Source organism: Neopsephotus bourkii, unplaced genomic scaffold, assembly GCF_033783945.1.
Source record: "Neopsephotus bourkii isolate Nb327-2 ecotype Australia unplaced genomic scaffold, CSIRO-AGI_Nbou_v1 NB_1394, whole genome shotgun sequence".
In the NCBI taxonomy this organism is placed as follows: Eukaryota; Metazoa; Chordata; class Aves; order Psittaciformes; family Psittacidae; genus Neopsephotus; species Neopsephotus bourkii.
Window position 1 is genome coordinate 1835713 of NW_026901872.1, and position 13546 is coordinate 1849258.

Consider the following 13546-nt stretch of genomic DNA (forward strand, 5'->3'; position numbering starts at 1 on the left):
AGGGCTTTGTTACTATAATGTGAATATAGAGCCTGCTTGCACCACTATGCCCTCCACCATGGAACCTCATGTGTGTGTTACAGATGCTTAAAAATAATATTTCATTGTAACCTGTCTGTCATTAACTGAACTGAATCAGCTGACTAACTGCATGGGATCCTCCAGAGTGCTTCAGCAAAGATTATGACAAGCTAAGATTATGACAAAGCAAATTCTCATGTTACAGCACTAAAAATATGCTGCCGCTTAGCCCTCTTGTTCTTGACTGACCTGCAGGTGTACCAAAAAGTCGTCGGGGAGAAATCTGGCAGTTTTTGGCTGTGCAACATCGAGTTAGACACAGGCTGCCCAACAAGCAGCAGCCTCCTGACATCTCTTACAAAGAACTTCTCAAACAACTGACTGCTCAACAGCATGCCATCCTTGTAGATCTAGGTACGTCTGTTTATAGCTGGGAGACTTTTCTAACTTCTTTTGTGGGTCTTTGAGTGAAAAGACACCAGTCTTAATAGAAGCTGGTGCTGGAGATAGATGCTGCCTTATCAGCACCACTTTCTGTGTCATCAGGGTGTGTTCTGTGTATGCCACTTTAGTGTCCTCTAAGCAGATGATTTCTTAGGTTATGCTGTTTGTATTTATGCTCTTCTATATTTATCAGAAAAGAGAAATCAAGCAGCCACTTCTGCAAGTACTATGCAGATGAGAATATTAAATGAGCTTAATGGATATAGTATAAAATCAGTGGCAAAATACAGATTGATCTCAGTAAAGTCAACTTCCATAGGAAAGCAAAGAGAAATGGTCTATGGGAAGAGAGCAGTAGTAGTTGTCAGATGGATCTGGGCAGTTTTTTGAGAAGAATTAAATCAACCACTCTTCTTTCTTTACTTCAGGACGGACATTTCCTACGCACCCTTACTTTTCTGCCCACCTGGGAGCAGGACAGCTATCACTCTTTAATCTCCTGAAAGCATATTCTTTGCTGGACAAAGAAGTAGGTTACTGTCAAGGTATCAGCTTTGTAGCTGGAGTGCTGCTTCTACATATGAGTGAAGAACAGGCCTTTGAAATGCTGAAATTCCTTATGTATGACCTTGGCTTCCGCAAACAGTACAGGCCAGACATGATGTCACTACAGGTAAGTCAGTCTTTCTCCTAAAGCAAACGAGAGTTTGAAATGAGCTTTGAGCTCTCAGAGGTTGTTCATGTTCTCCAGGGCCTTATGAAGCTTCTTATGATGTTTTGGAGGTTGTGAGATGTATGCAGATATTATTATTGAACCCCTCTCTGCCCCTCAATTTGCAAACAGAGAAGTTTGGAACTTGCAGACTTTTCCTGTCACATGTCCCAGTCATCTTCTGTTTGGGAACTCTGCTTTCTCTGCTACTTTGCTCTTCCCTTTCCTCGCTTCTCTGTCTTCCTTATGCCAAAAACCCGCTATGCTTGTATCTGTATAGATGGACTTTAAAAATCAATATGGTTATAATTTTCTTCAATCCCTGAGCAATTAGATGTAGATTTTAGCCTTGTAACTCCAAGTCTAATCCATAGTGCCACCCAGTGGCCAGTGTACTCCACAGGCATTTGAACGGAGCTGCTGTCTTACCATTTGAGCCTCTGTTTTCTCATTGTCCTTTGCCCCATCACCTTCAACACAGAGAGAAAAATATGAATCTTCAATCGTTTAGTTTGCTTATGAAACAATGAATGCCCTGCAGTGTTAGTCTTTTAACAGCTAGATACTCAGGGGTGCCTAAGAAGGAGACAGAAAATCTTTCAGATCTGTATAAATTTCAGGGTTTAGAGTTTAAGAAGGCTTTCACCTTAAGATGCAACTGTCTGCTGAGTTAGATAACTGTATGCTATAAGCCCCTAATATTATAAAGGGGTATCTGAATGCTGAGTTAAAGTTTGCAATCCACAGTGAAGAAAGAAAATGCATAGGAGGGAGATACAAAAATCTGGGTTTTTTTTTTCTGCTCCCTGCATGGTAAACACAATTAAGTAAAAACTTAAGGGGAGTTCAGTCCACTTTTGTGATCAGTCATTTCAGGTGCTTATTTGGCAAATGTCCAAAACAATAGAATAGATTGTAGTTAAAGAAATTTATGTGCTTATTCTAAAACTGAGAAAGAGGAGTGTTTTACTGTGGATGTAAGTGTGCTGTTTGTTGTGATGAATCAAGGGTGAACAGCCCCAAAAAAGCATCATTCTACCTCTTCCCTGTCCCATTTCCCCCCCACATGTGTTGAAGCAGTAGGCATCAAAGTGTGATAAATGCATGGTTGTGGGTTTGGGTTCCCCCCACCCCAAGATGCTCTCTTAGTGTTTGTATGTTATAATGTAGTTGCAGACTTCCAGTAGCATCTGATGATTTGGGGGCATGCAGATGTCCAGGATTTCACCTTTTGATTTAAATGAGGCTGAAACTTTCATTGTCAAAAGCTCTTACAAAGAACACTTTTTTTTTTAAGTTTTAGGCGGCTTACTACTTGTAGTACTGTTTGCCCTTTAAGTGACATGACTTTTCTTTCCCCACAGTTTGCTCCTGGGCAGTAATTCCATCCTAGATAAAAAGTGAAAGTTTTGTCTGCTCAAGACAAACTAGACTGATTTGAAGATAGCCCTTTCTTTGATTTTTAACAGGAGTATAGCACTCAAATTCTTCTGCATTTACAGTACTGAAACACAAGTTTATATGCAGAATTAGCTTCTGCACTGTAGGAGAAAAAAGTTGGGTGTTTCTTTAGGATTATGAGAATTTACTTGGCTTAGATTTACAATTGTTGTCTGGAAAAAGTAGTAATCTAGATCTTTAGTTCATAACTAATGCATCCAGTTTGTTTACTGCCTCTGTGATACTATCCTAATTTCACACATAAATGTGTTTCGTGGTGACTCTGTCCAAACTGTACTTACTTAGTATCTTTGGCAGGTAAAGCAAGGACTCACGTGCATGCACAAATTTAGGTAATTTGCCTGATGAGTATTGATCTGTCTGCTTGCAGACACTGCTGACAGATAGCTTCAAGTGCAGTCAGGTTTTGGTAGGGAAGAATCCTGACCACTAAAAGTAGGAAAGTATCTGGATCCAGTATGTCATTTCTTCATTGAGGAATGAATTCACCTGAAGCATGAGATACTGTTGACAGCAAAATTGGACCTGACAGCTAATCAGTATCTCTTTCTCATATTCTGCTGAGAGAGGCATTCCCCTGTGCTGTAAGTGACTTACTGTGGAATATAGAATATCGAAACAGCAAGGAAATGATTTGCCACAGAGCGATATTTTTAGCAATGAACAGAAACTTTTAACCACTTTGCTTTGCAACCTTTTGCAGGTTGTGTAGCAGCACTTTTTGCATCAGTATTTTAAATTGCTCTGGACCACCGGCATATGGGAGGTGTGCTGGAAAATATGAGTATGATATATCTCTATTGACTCACCATATCTAATGTATTCTGTGGGTACAGAAGCTGTCTAAAGTGGTGATTGTAACACAGGAGCTTTAAAAGCAGCAAATACGAGGCCAGGTTTCAAAGGATGAAAGCTGGAATGTGTAAAATTAGCCAGAAATAGTTCAACCTATTTTCATTGTTGAAAGACTGAAAGTTCTGGTTTGTTGATAAAGTTAGATCAATATATGCTTTCCTTCCTTAAACCTGTGTAACTGAAATGATACTTCATTAATAAGCAGGTTCAAACTGTTCTTTTTTATCGACTACAGTGTTGGTTTAATTATTTAGGTGTGGGTTGTTTATACATGATCAGGTATCGCTCGAGGCCCTAGGCAACAATTAATCATCATTTTACAGTGCCATCTGTACTTTTAGTTTCCCTCGAGTGAAATGTGAATGGTTTGGAAAACTGAGTAAAGCTAAACTTTTCTTTCTCTACTTTCTTCTCCCCTAACCCCCTCATGCACTGTAGATTCAGATGTATCAGCTGTCAAGGCTTCTTCATGATTATCACAGAGACTTGTATAATCATCTTGAAGAAAATGAAATCAGTCCCAGTCTTTATGCTGCACCATGGTTTCTTACACTGTTCGCATCTCAGTTTCCATTAGGATTTGTAGCCAGAGTATTTGGTAAGAAAGTTTTTTCTATTGCAGTAGTAAACAGAACAATGTTGTCCATTGTGTTTTGAAACTCTCAGGGAGTAGTTTTCTACATATTAAGAACATTTGGGGTGACTGTTGTGGGTGGAACTCTTCACTCTTCATGGTGAACTGTCAGCTCCTTTTCAGAGAGCATAACCAAAATGTATTCTTTGAAACAGACTTGAACAGTTAAATATGTCTGCTGTTACTAGCCAACATACTTCTAACTAGTAACAGTGTGAAGTATGAACATCAGGAAGATTATAGTTGCAAATGTATTTTATGCATCAAGCATTCAGTTTATGTCTGCAGAAAGTTTATCTTGTTGAACTTGCAAATTGAAAAAGGAATGCATTGATTTTCAAGACTGAGTTTCTGAATAACTGATTTTAAAGGGCTTTCTAATAAAAATCCAAGTGAGCTTGAACATCAAGGCTGTTTCAGGTATTCAGGTATATATTGAATGTTTTCCTAGCCCTCTTATTCCATTTTGATAATTTTTTCATTATATACTGCTCTTCACATAACTTCTAGTACAGAAGCTTAAATATTGATTGTGCCTTACAGTGTTTACCATGTCAACATGTCAGGTACTTGGTTTTGTATTCTTTTGTTGTCAATAAGAGCTGCAAACTTAATCAAATGTCTACTAATACAGCTTTTTTAATTATTTCTTTTTGGATTTTGTAAGTTTTACATTAGTAAACTGCATCAAGAATCCAGGAGCATATGTACTTCCTCTTAAATCAGACCTTCATACATTTGTTTTGTTTCATACGACACCTTTTGTCTTAAGAAATTCAGCCTGTCTTTTGTCTCATGTTCTATTACTAGAATGTGTTAGGTTTTTGATTTGTTTGTGTGTGGTTTTGGGGGTAAGAGAGGTTTGGCTGGTTGGTTTGGGGTTTCTTTGTTTCTTTTTTTTTTTTTAACCTAGTGATTTCTCCATTACAGAGGGGGTTTTTTCCTTTTACAGCAGACTTTTTCTGACTGACCTTTGGGTAAACAAATGTTTGGTGTCTGTTTTTCAGACTGGTGCAACTCTTACCCAGTGGGATTATTGGATTCCAGGAATTTGAGCATTTTGGGGTCTTTTTTCTTTATTGATTTGTTTTTCAAGCCTAAAGTGTAATTTTTTTGTTTTCAGTAGGCTCTGAATTTGGAACACAAGTTTTTTAAGGGGGGGAGGGTCAATGTTCATTTCTCTCTGCGAATAAGCTGAGCAAGGCATGTTCCCATTTTAAAACTGAACTACATTGTTGTACTTCCTAATGCTTTAGATTCCTGTATCATCAGTGTCGTATAGGCCATTCTCACATACCGGGAACAGATGGTTAATGTCTACCCATCACAAATTATATACTTGTATTTAAGCTGTTTAAATGTGCAGTACAGACTGGAGAAGGGAGACTTAGGAACTGTGTACAAGTGAGATGGCTGTCTCACCAGTGTCCTGGTACTACCCACTGATACTGGATTTGCGTGGGGATTACCTCTCATGGTCAGGATCAGAAGCTGAGTTTGTTCAGTTGCATAGCCCTGCTCTTGGTGCTGTGACAGATCCGACAGCACAGGAGACTTATTTGAACTGCTCATGTGCTGCATTCATCTCAGTCACTCAAGTCCACCACTGCTACCAGGACTGCATTTCTAGTTAACTGTGATCAAGATTCCAGTTTCTGTGCACTCTCTCTACTGATTTCTGCAGAGCCTGGACTTTTCCTTCACATTTATGTAATTTAGCTCAAAGTAAGGATTTAGGGCTTAAATTACAGCCAATGTGATCTCTACCGTGGATTCCAAAAATAGTATGATTGGTTATGGAATCTACATGACCATTTCTTAAGGACTAGCTTTTGCCTGTAGGAAACAGTCAGTATATTGTGTTGTGATATACTTCCCAATTGCTTTTCAGTCACAAGTGCACTTAAAAGGTTAGCAGCTAGTTAACAGTCTGTGAAGTCTAGAGCAGACAATATGAAATGCTTACTGGAGGTAGCTATTACAGACATAACAAGTATGCAGTATTTTCTTTAATGTTCTCTCATACCTGTAAGATGATGGGAAGTGCTTTTATAGGCTTTAACCTCCTATTGAAATAAGACATGAAATTGCACGTCTGAACTGGATAAATCTGCAGTATGATTGATTAGGAAGAAAAACTCCCAAGCAAATATGCGTATTTATCCAATGACTAGCTCTCGTTTTCAAGATATTTTAATAATTTTCTTTTTTAGACATTATTTTTCTTCAAGGAACAGAAGTCATATTTAAAGTAGCATTGAGCCTACTTAGCAGTCAAGAAACATCTATAATGGGATGCGAGAGTTTTGAGAACATTGTTGATTTTCTTAAAACCACTGTTCCAGATATGACTCAGCCTCAAATGGAAAAAATTATTACTCAGGTAAGGTTGCTTTTCTTTTTACTCCTCCCAAGCCTCCACCCCCTTTAGAATCACACCTAAGGTATAGGTAAAAGTCTTCTCAGTATGTTCCTTTTGTTTTGAAATGCAAAGGTGTCATCTTGCCAGTAATTTGTAGAGAAATAGGGTATGAGCTAATTTCAGTGGGTTTTGAACTGCAATTTTAGCAAGACTTTAGTTGCAACCTCAAAGTTTAGTACAAAGGTTCTTTTGTGTCCCAGCTATTGGGAAAACATGACTTCACTTATAAATTTCATGTCACCATCAGAAGAATAAAAGTATCTTGTTTTCAAGACCTAAACCCAGCTGTTGCTCCATGCTACCATTTATGACTGGAAGCACAACTTGCCATAATGGTAAGAGGCAGTATCACAACAACTTCTGATCCTTTAAACTTCGGGCTGCACAGGGCTGGTGTCCTTCCATAGGCACTTTTCTGACACCTCCAACTTAAAATCCTGCTAGTTAGGAATTTCCCTTCTCATCTCAGCCTTGACCTTGGAAGGATCACATTTGGCAGGTGCTTCGTGCCAGAGTAGAAGCCCCTTAGGACTGATCCCTGCCTTTCTTGGGTAAGGGAAAGGAGTACTGCAGTAGTGTTATTTCATCAGTATTATTGCAACTTTGTGACAAAGAGCGAGAATGGAAGATAAATAAAGAATTACAGATCCTGATTTAGGAAAAGCTTCTTGTGAAATACTGTCAGAGGCTGGGATCTTCTTCACTCTACATCATCTGCCTCTGCATTGAAGCTGAAAATTGAAAATAAGCCTCTGTTTAGTACCTTAACTATGAACCTGTCAGCAGTTTTCTCCCTTCAGGTGGCAGTTTGGATATAATGGAACAGCTCTAGAAAATCATCTCCGTATACAGGAGTGCAGTTGACACTGATGCATTCCTATGGCTTGGTTAACACTTGAATGTTTCATGTACTGTCTGTTAAGAATTTATTTTTAGTTGACATCAAAATCTTCATTTCCTCATTGCACCAATTGTGATTGCCACACTAACCCTGCATCAGGCACTTTAGTGTCTATCTTCACAACTCACTGATTCTGACAATGATAGAGGTGGTAGTTCAGTGGTTTTTATACTATCAGAAATTAAATCTCTGTACTATGGTCTGCACAGGTTTCAGAGCAATTGTGCTGTGGTGAACATGATAGAAGTGGCTTCATGCAAAGCCAGGTCTGATTGAGGAAAGAACAGGTTACGTTGCTTGAGCAGAGTGGAAGTGGATACATGCAGGTCAGATCAGCTCTGAGAAGAAGGTTGCCTGCTTGCCTGTGGTGTGATCTCTTGCTGAGCAGCCTTCTGGTTCTGCATTCACATGTAGACTGCTATATTGTACTGCTTCTCCCTAGGCCGGCTGCAGGTGGAGTTGTTTGGCTGTCTCATTGTTGTAATTCCCAGGACTGTCCTCTTATGGTGGCTAATGAAAAAAAACTTAGCTGTTATGCGGGACTGTAATACACAGATGAAGAACTTACCAGTTAGCTGCATAGAGGAAAATGACACTTACCCAGCTTGAACACCATATGTAAATTGAAATTTTACCCCATTTGAATTACCTGAAGAACACTGAACACAATGCAGAACTTGTTTTGTGGGACGTGTGTTTGTCTTCTGTTGGTGTAACGTTTGTGATCTCTAGAACAAGGAAAGGAATTAATGTCAGTGTAGACACCTTTCACTTCCTAGCCTAGACTATTTGGTAACTTTTCAGAAGCTGAGAGGCTGTGACTAAATGTATAAACAGATAAGAGCCATAAGATGCCATCACTGTTCGATGCTCAGTTCCGTAGTCTTCACTATACATCACAATAAAAAGATAGTGTATCTTCATGCAGAGACAGAGCACAGGGAAACTGTAACCATGAAGGGTGTTTTTATAAAAAATTATAAATTCGCACTTGGAATCAGGAGATCCAGTTTTGAGGGTGAAGATCTGACAACTCCTGTATTATTTTTCATTGTGTGATCCTGCTCCCATCACAAGCTGGTGAGACTTGAGTCTAAAATTTTTTTCTTGAACTTCATATTTCTGAGCAAGAGATTGTAAATTAGACTTGGTCATGTTATAAAATTCTTGGATTAAATATGACTTTTCTCATAGTAAGAGATGGTATTTGGTAATTGTAAAAGTGATGACCCAGTTCTAAAGTCTATGATTTATTCTGGCTGCAGTAAGAACTCTAGATGCTAAACTGCTCTTTCTGTAGATTTACCCTTAAAATACTTTTTTTTTGAGAGGAACAGGAAAAAACATTGAAGTTAATCCAGCAGAGTTGCCTCTTAGCCAGACATTCACATGGAATAAGTGCTCTCTGCTTATTTAAAAATTGCTTTTTCTCTTATGATAGGTGTTTGAGATGGATATCTCAAAACAGCTCCATGCCTACGAAGTAGAATACCATGTGCTTCAGGATGAACTGCAGGAAAATGTGAATCCCTGTGATGAAGGTGAACCTCTGGAGAAGCTGGAGAGGGTAAACAGTCATCTGAAGAGACAAAATATGGATTTGTTGGAGAAGCTACAGGTAAATGACTTAAGACTGCAAACTCATGGAGAGGACGTTTCTATGATTCAGCTAAGAGAGTGGATTTTTTAAATGCACATGAGATGTCTCCTAACTGCAGCAAGGCTTTATGCAGTTGAACAGTTCTCTCAGTTACAGTGATTTAGTTGTTAGACATATTTTTTAACTCCTTTTTCATTCCTTGGACTTTTCCTTCTGGATTTGGGTTTCTTTTTCTGAAAATATCTCTACCCTTCAGTTATTCATTGCATCTCAGTTTATTATAATGTTGTTATTTACAGGTTGCTCATGCTAAAATTCAGAGTTTGGAATCCAGCCTGGAGACTATTTTGACTCGAGAGAACAAAATGAAGACTGCGATTCAGTCCCTGGAACAGGAGAAGATAACGTACCAAAAAACTCTAGAGCAGATAGTGAAGTATTTGCCAGCAGAAGCATTGTCTGACTGTGAACTGCTCCTGAAGGAAATAAACTACAACCCAAATAATAAAATAAGGAGTAAGCCATAAACCTAGGTTTTCTAGGCAGCATTTCTTCAAAATAAAGGGAAAGAACAGTTGAATATGCTGCTTTCAAAGGACTTAACAATAGGCAATGGTATTATCCAGAACTAGTGCTGGGACACTCATAGCTACAGATGGGCCTTCAAATGTCAGTATGCAAATTCAGGCTATTAATTTTTTTATGATTATGTAAATAAATCACAAGGGGAAAATAAAGGATTCACATGTGTAATTATGATGAGTAGATGTATATTTGGACTTGCCTAAAGGAAATGAGAAATTCAAGTAGTCAAAACCAAGGTAATGGTGATCTACAGATTCACTCTGGATATGCTTGTCTTGTAGTGAAACAAGGATAGAGTGTCTTTATATATATTATGTATGTTGAACAATACTTGAAATAAAAAAAAGAATGTAATTTTCCCTCCAAAGAGCAGCATGTTTCACATCTCCTGTGGAAAATCTGTGTGAACTCATGCGTGCCTCTCTTTTAATTCTGCTGACATTGTGTGCACAGACCAATTAGCAGAACAAGTATCATGACTTGGTTTATACAGAAAGAGCTCTAGTGCCATCCGCCGCCTGGGCTGTACCAGTCAGCATTGTAATTCCACATGCATGTTTGAACTGGAAACAAAAAGCATCATGTCATAGCTCCACCTCTGTAACTCAGAGCTAAGAAATAGGTATCTATATGCACTCACAGAACTTGTAAAGGCAAGAGCTAATGGTGACTGCTACTTCCATCCCAGCCTGTTTGCTTCTACCTGTCCTGGAGTTGGTCATGACAACAGGAGGAAGGAAGCAAGGCTGTGGAATGGTATTTATTCTGATGTTAATATTCCGCATAAGACTTGCTGTCATAGGAGTTAGGCATTAAGGGTTTCTCATTTAACCAAAGAAATACTGCAAGAAGCCTTGTCTTATTGTAGTGGGAGCCAGGAAGCTGTTCTTGAATTTTATTTGAAGAGAAAATTAAGGCAGGTTGCAGAAAGTTGAGCTTATTAAGTGCATGAGAGGGGACCAAGCAAGTTTCAAATATTATGTACCTTTCAGTTTTCAACCACGCAGTCAATATACATTTCAAAGGGGATTCTGAAGTACAGGTGCAGTTTTAATAATGCCTTCCAGGCTATTCCTGTTTTAATACTGCTTTGTGGTCTTCTTTTGGAAACAGAAGTCATGAGTTTGTATGTTCTGAGCAGAAGGTGAGGTAAGCTCTGATTATTTCAAGGGAGAAAGTATGTTTATAAAGGTATAAAAAGATGCATATAGATTTGACAATGTCTTTAAGTGGAATTTTTGAGAAGGCTTAAACAAATGTGTAATAGACACGTGTTTTGGAGTGCATGTCTGAACTGTTAATCAAGTGTTACAGTGGCTCGTTATCTCTTACCATTTATACTGTATTTCAGGAAGCACTTAATCTTTTTAGTAAGAAAAACAATGAATCCAAGTGCCAAATCCAGCAGTGTCTTTATGCATAAGGTTGTTCAATTTAGGAAGCAAGGACTGAGTATCACTGCTTTCTAAGTTACGCTTTATGTTAACATAAAAGTGAGGAACAACAATGCTGAGTTGCTGCATGCTGCTCTGGGACTTGGGGTCTTGGGCTCTCCTGGGTTTTTTTGTTGTTGTTTTTTACTTCCGCCGTGTTTTATTTGATTACGGATACTGATTTACTTAGCAGTCTTTGTTTTTACAGTTGGGGTGAAAGGTCTTAACACTGTGTATAAAATGATGTGGAATCTGTTTAGGTATTTCAACAATCTTGTATTGTACTAGGTGGGAAAATACCAAGTGGAAAGGCAGTTGTTTGCAGTTTTGTTCAGAGTGAATTTTAGCTGATGTGTACATACCAAACCAATCCCAGGAACTGCAGTAGCGTGTATTACAAAGAAGCAAGGTTATTCAGATACAACTTTTTTTTTTTTTTTAAGATACACTGTGCTTTATCCTCTGTTTCACTTACAACATTTTTCATGTAATGCCTGGAGAAATTCCAATAAATGTCATTGCTGCATTTCCTATGGCCTCTGGCTGGTTTTGTTATTCTATATTTCAAATACCAATCTTAGTAGTACTGTTTACATGAATGATGAAAAGGATCTGTTTCTAGTTTCTAGTTGTGGGGAAAAAACTACAGGATTTGTAGAACAACATGGAGAGGATAGAAATTCTTATCTGGGAAAACAGACTTACACTGGTCTTAACTTTAGATTAAATTGTTAAAAAGGGTTTTTTCTTCTGTAGCAGTTCATCTAGTATGTATGCATATTGAGAATAGTAATTTGATGAATTCTAAATTGTGCATCTAGCATGGGAGGAGGACACCATATCAAGAAGTAGGAATCAATACAGAAGTAAACCCACAAAGAAAGAGCTAAGTGCCTCATGACATCAGGACATTTGTGATGGCATATGTATTTTGAATACAAGTGTGCCTTGTACCTGTGCATCTCTAGGGTGTCTAGCTTGAAGTCTGCACTCAAGCTGGTATCCTCCAGATCAGATGAATAACCAGCAAGATTTACCTAGAAGACTCTGAGTGATGTATGTGTTTGTGTCCATGTGTTGGTTTCTCCCTGTCTATTGTATGGATAGCTTTGCAGCTGTTCTGTTCTGCTTGCAGTTGAGCAACACTAAGGTGCAGTGTGAGAGACAGAGCTGCAAGGGTATTTGCTTGGGAGAAGGAATGGCTCCTGGGTTTGGACAAATTGCTGGTTTACTCCTATAATTTGTTTTTTCAGTTTGGAAAGAAAGTTTTCTGAATAAGGCTATTGTTTTACCTGAGGTAAGCACAACAGTGCTTTCAGGTTTTTCAGTCAGCTTGCAAAGAAGTAGCTTGGGAGGAAAAAGTATCTTTTTTTCAGGAATAGCTAACTTAGACTGGTGCCTGATGGCAGAGGGCTTTTTTAAAAGTCTGGGAACACATCCATCCTTTTAGCTAGCAAACTAGCCTGTGACTAAAGAGTACTACTTGCCAGGAATACAGTTGAAATAGGTCAGTCTGGTAAGAAGAGCTAATGTAGGGAACTCTCTGGTGTTCACATCTTTTATGGACAGAAAACTCGGCCCAAAAGTTTTCTTGGTTTTGTCTTGATTTTTTTCTGTCCTAAAAAAGGAAAGTATTTCTCTCCTAAAAAGAACAATATTTATTTAGGATACCTTCAAGTTGCGTTCTGTTCACTTTTCACTAAAAGAGCATTAGATTACACAGGGAAAAAATTAGTTTCCTGGTAAGTGACTTGTGCCTGTTGAAGACCTGACTTGAAATTACAAATCTAGTAAATCTGAGGTGGATTGATTATGCCCTTTTCAACATGACACTGATTTGCTTAATATCACTGCAAGAAAGCCAAACAATTCATAACATATGAAAGAATTTCAGCAGTTTGGTCCATGAATTTGGTACTACCTATATGATCCAGAGGGTCTCCATTTGGATGCTTAATATAAACCTAAAACCACATAGGTATTAGTGTGAATAGCTTTTTGTGTGTTGAGGTGAACAACTCCAGGGCACTGTTAATATTGATTATCCACTTGGTCTCTGTAGTCACAGACAGGTGTTGAGCAGCACATGCAGGCTGTAACATGTCAAGCCGTATGCACACCATCCGTTTGAAGAAGTGTAATTGATTCTGTACTTCTGTAGTTCAGCTTTTACTGTCAGTGTTTACCACTGAACGCATATAACGTATGCTTTGCCTTCCTCAGTCTTTCTAGTGACTAGAAAGAACAAAATTTAACGTTTGTTTCCAAAAAAACATATTGAATGCTTGGCTATAGCCTTCCTCCAGACATCTGGTGTGCAAGGGATAGAGTTTATATGCTTAAAGTTTAACATGTTAGCTCACTCTGTCTGAAAGCATATTAAATGCAGCAGTGACAGTAAAAAGCTGGGGAGGAAAGCAGAAATTACTGCTTGCCTTGAGCAGCTAATGGCTGTGTGCTGACTAGCTTGCAATGAAG

At 38.5% G+C, this 13546-nt stretch overlaps 1 protein-coding gene across 3 annotated transcripts in view; it reads left to right on the forward strand.

Annotated features, from left to right (window-relative positions):
• Positions 1–11594, forward strand: part of TBC1D4 (TBC1 domain family member 4) — a 102810-nt gene extending 91216 nt beyond the window's left edge. For all 3 annotated transcript variants that reach the window (XM_061367749.1, XM_061367750.1, XM_061367751.1), the window contains 6 exons: positions 277–435; positions 894–1138; positions 3932–4091; positions 6341–6510; positions 8892–9068; positions 9350–11594. In XM_061367749.1, coding sequence (XP_061223733.1) covers positions 277–435; positions 894–1138; positions 3932–4091; positions 6341–6510; positions 8892–9068; positions 9350–9577 — 1139 coding nt within the window. In that variant the 3' untranslated portion in view covers positions 9578–11594. The remainder of the gene's footprint in view (positions 1–276; positions 436–893; positions 1139–3931; positions 4092–6340; positions 6511–8891; positions 9069–9349) is intronic.
• The last annotated feature ends 1952 nt before the right edge of the window (positions 11595–13546 follow it).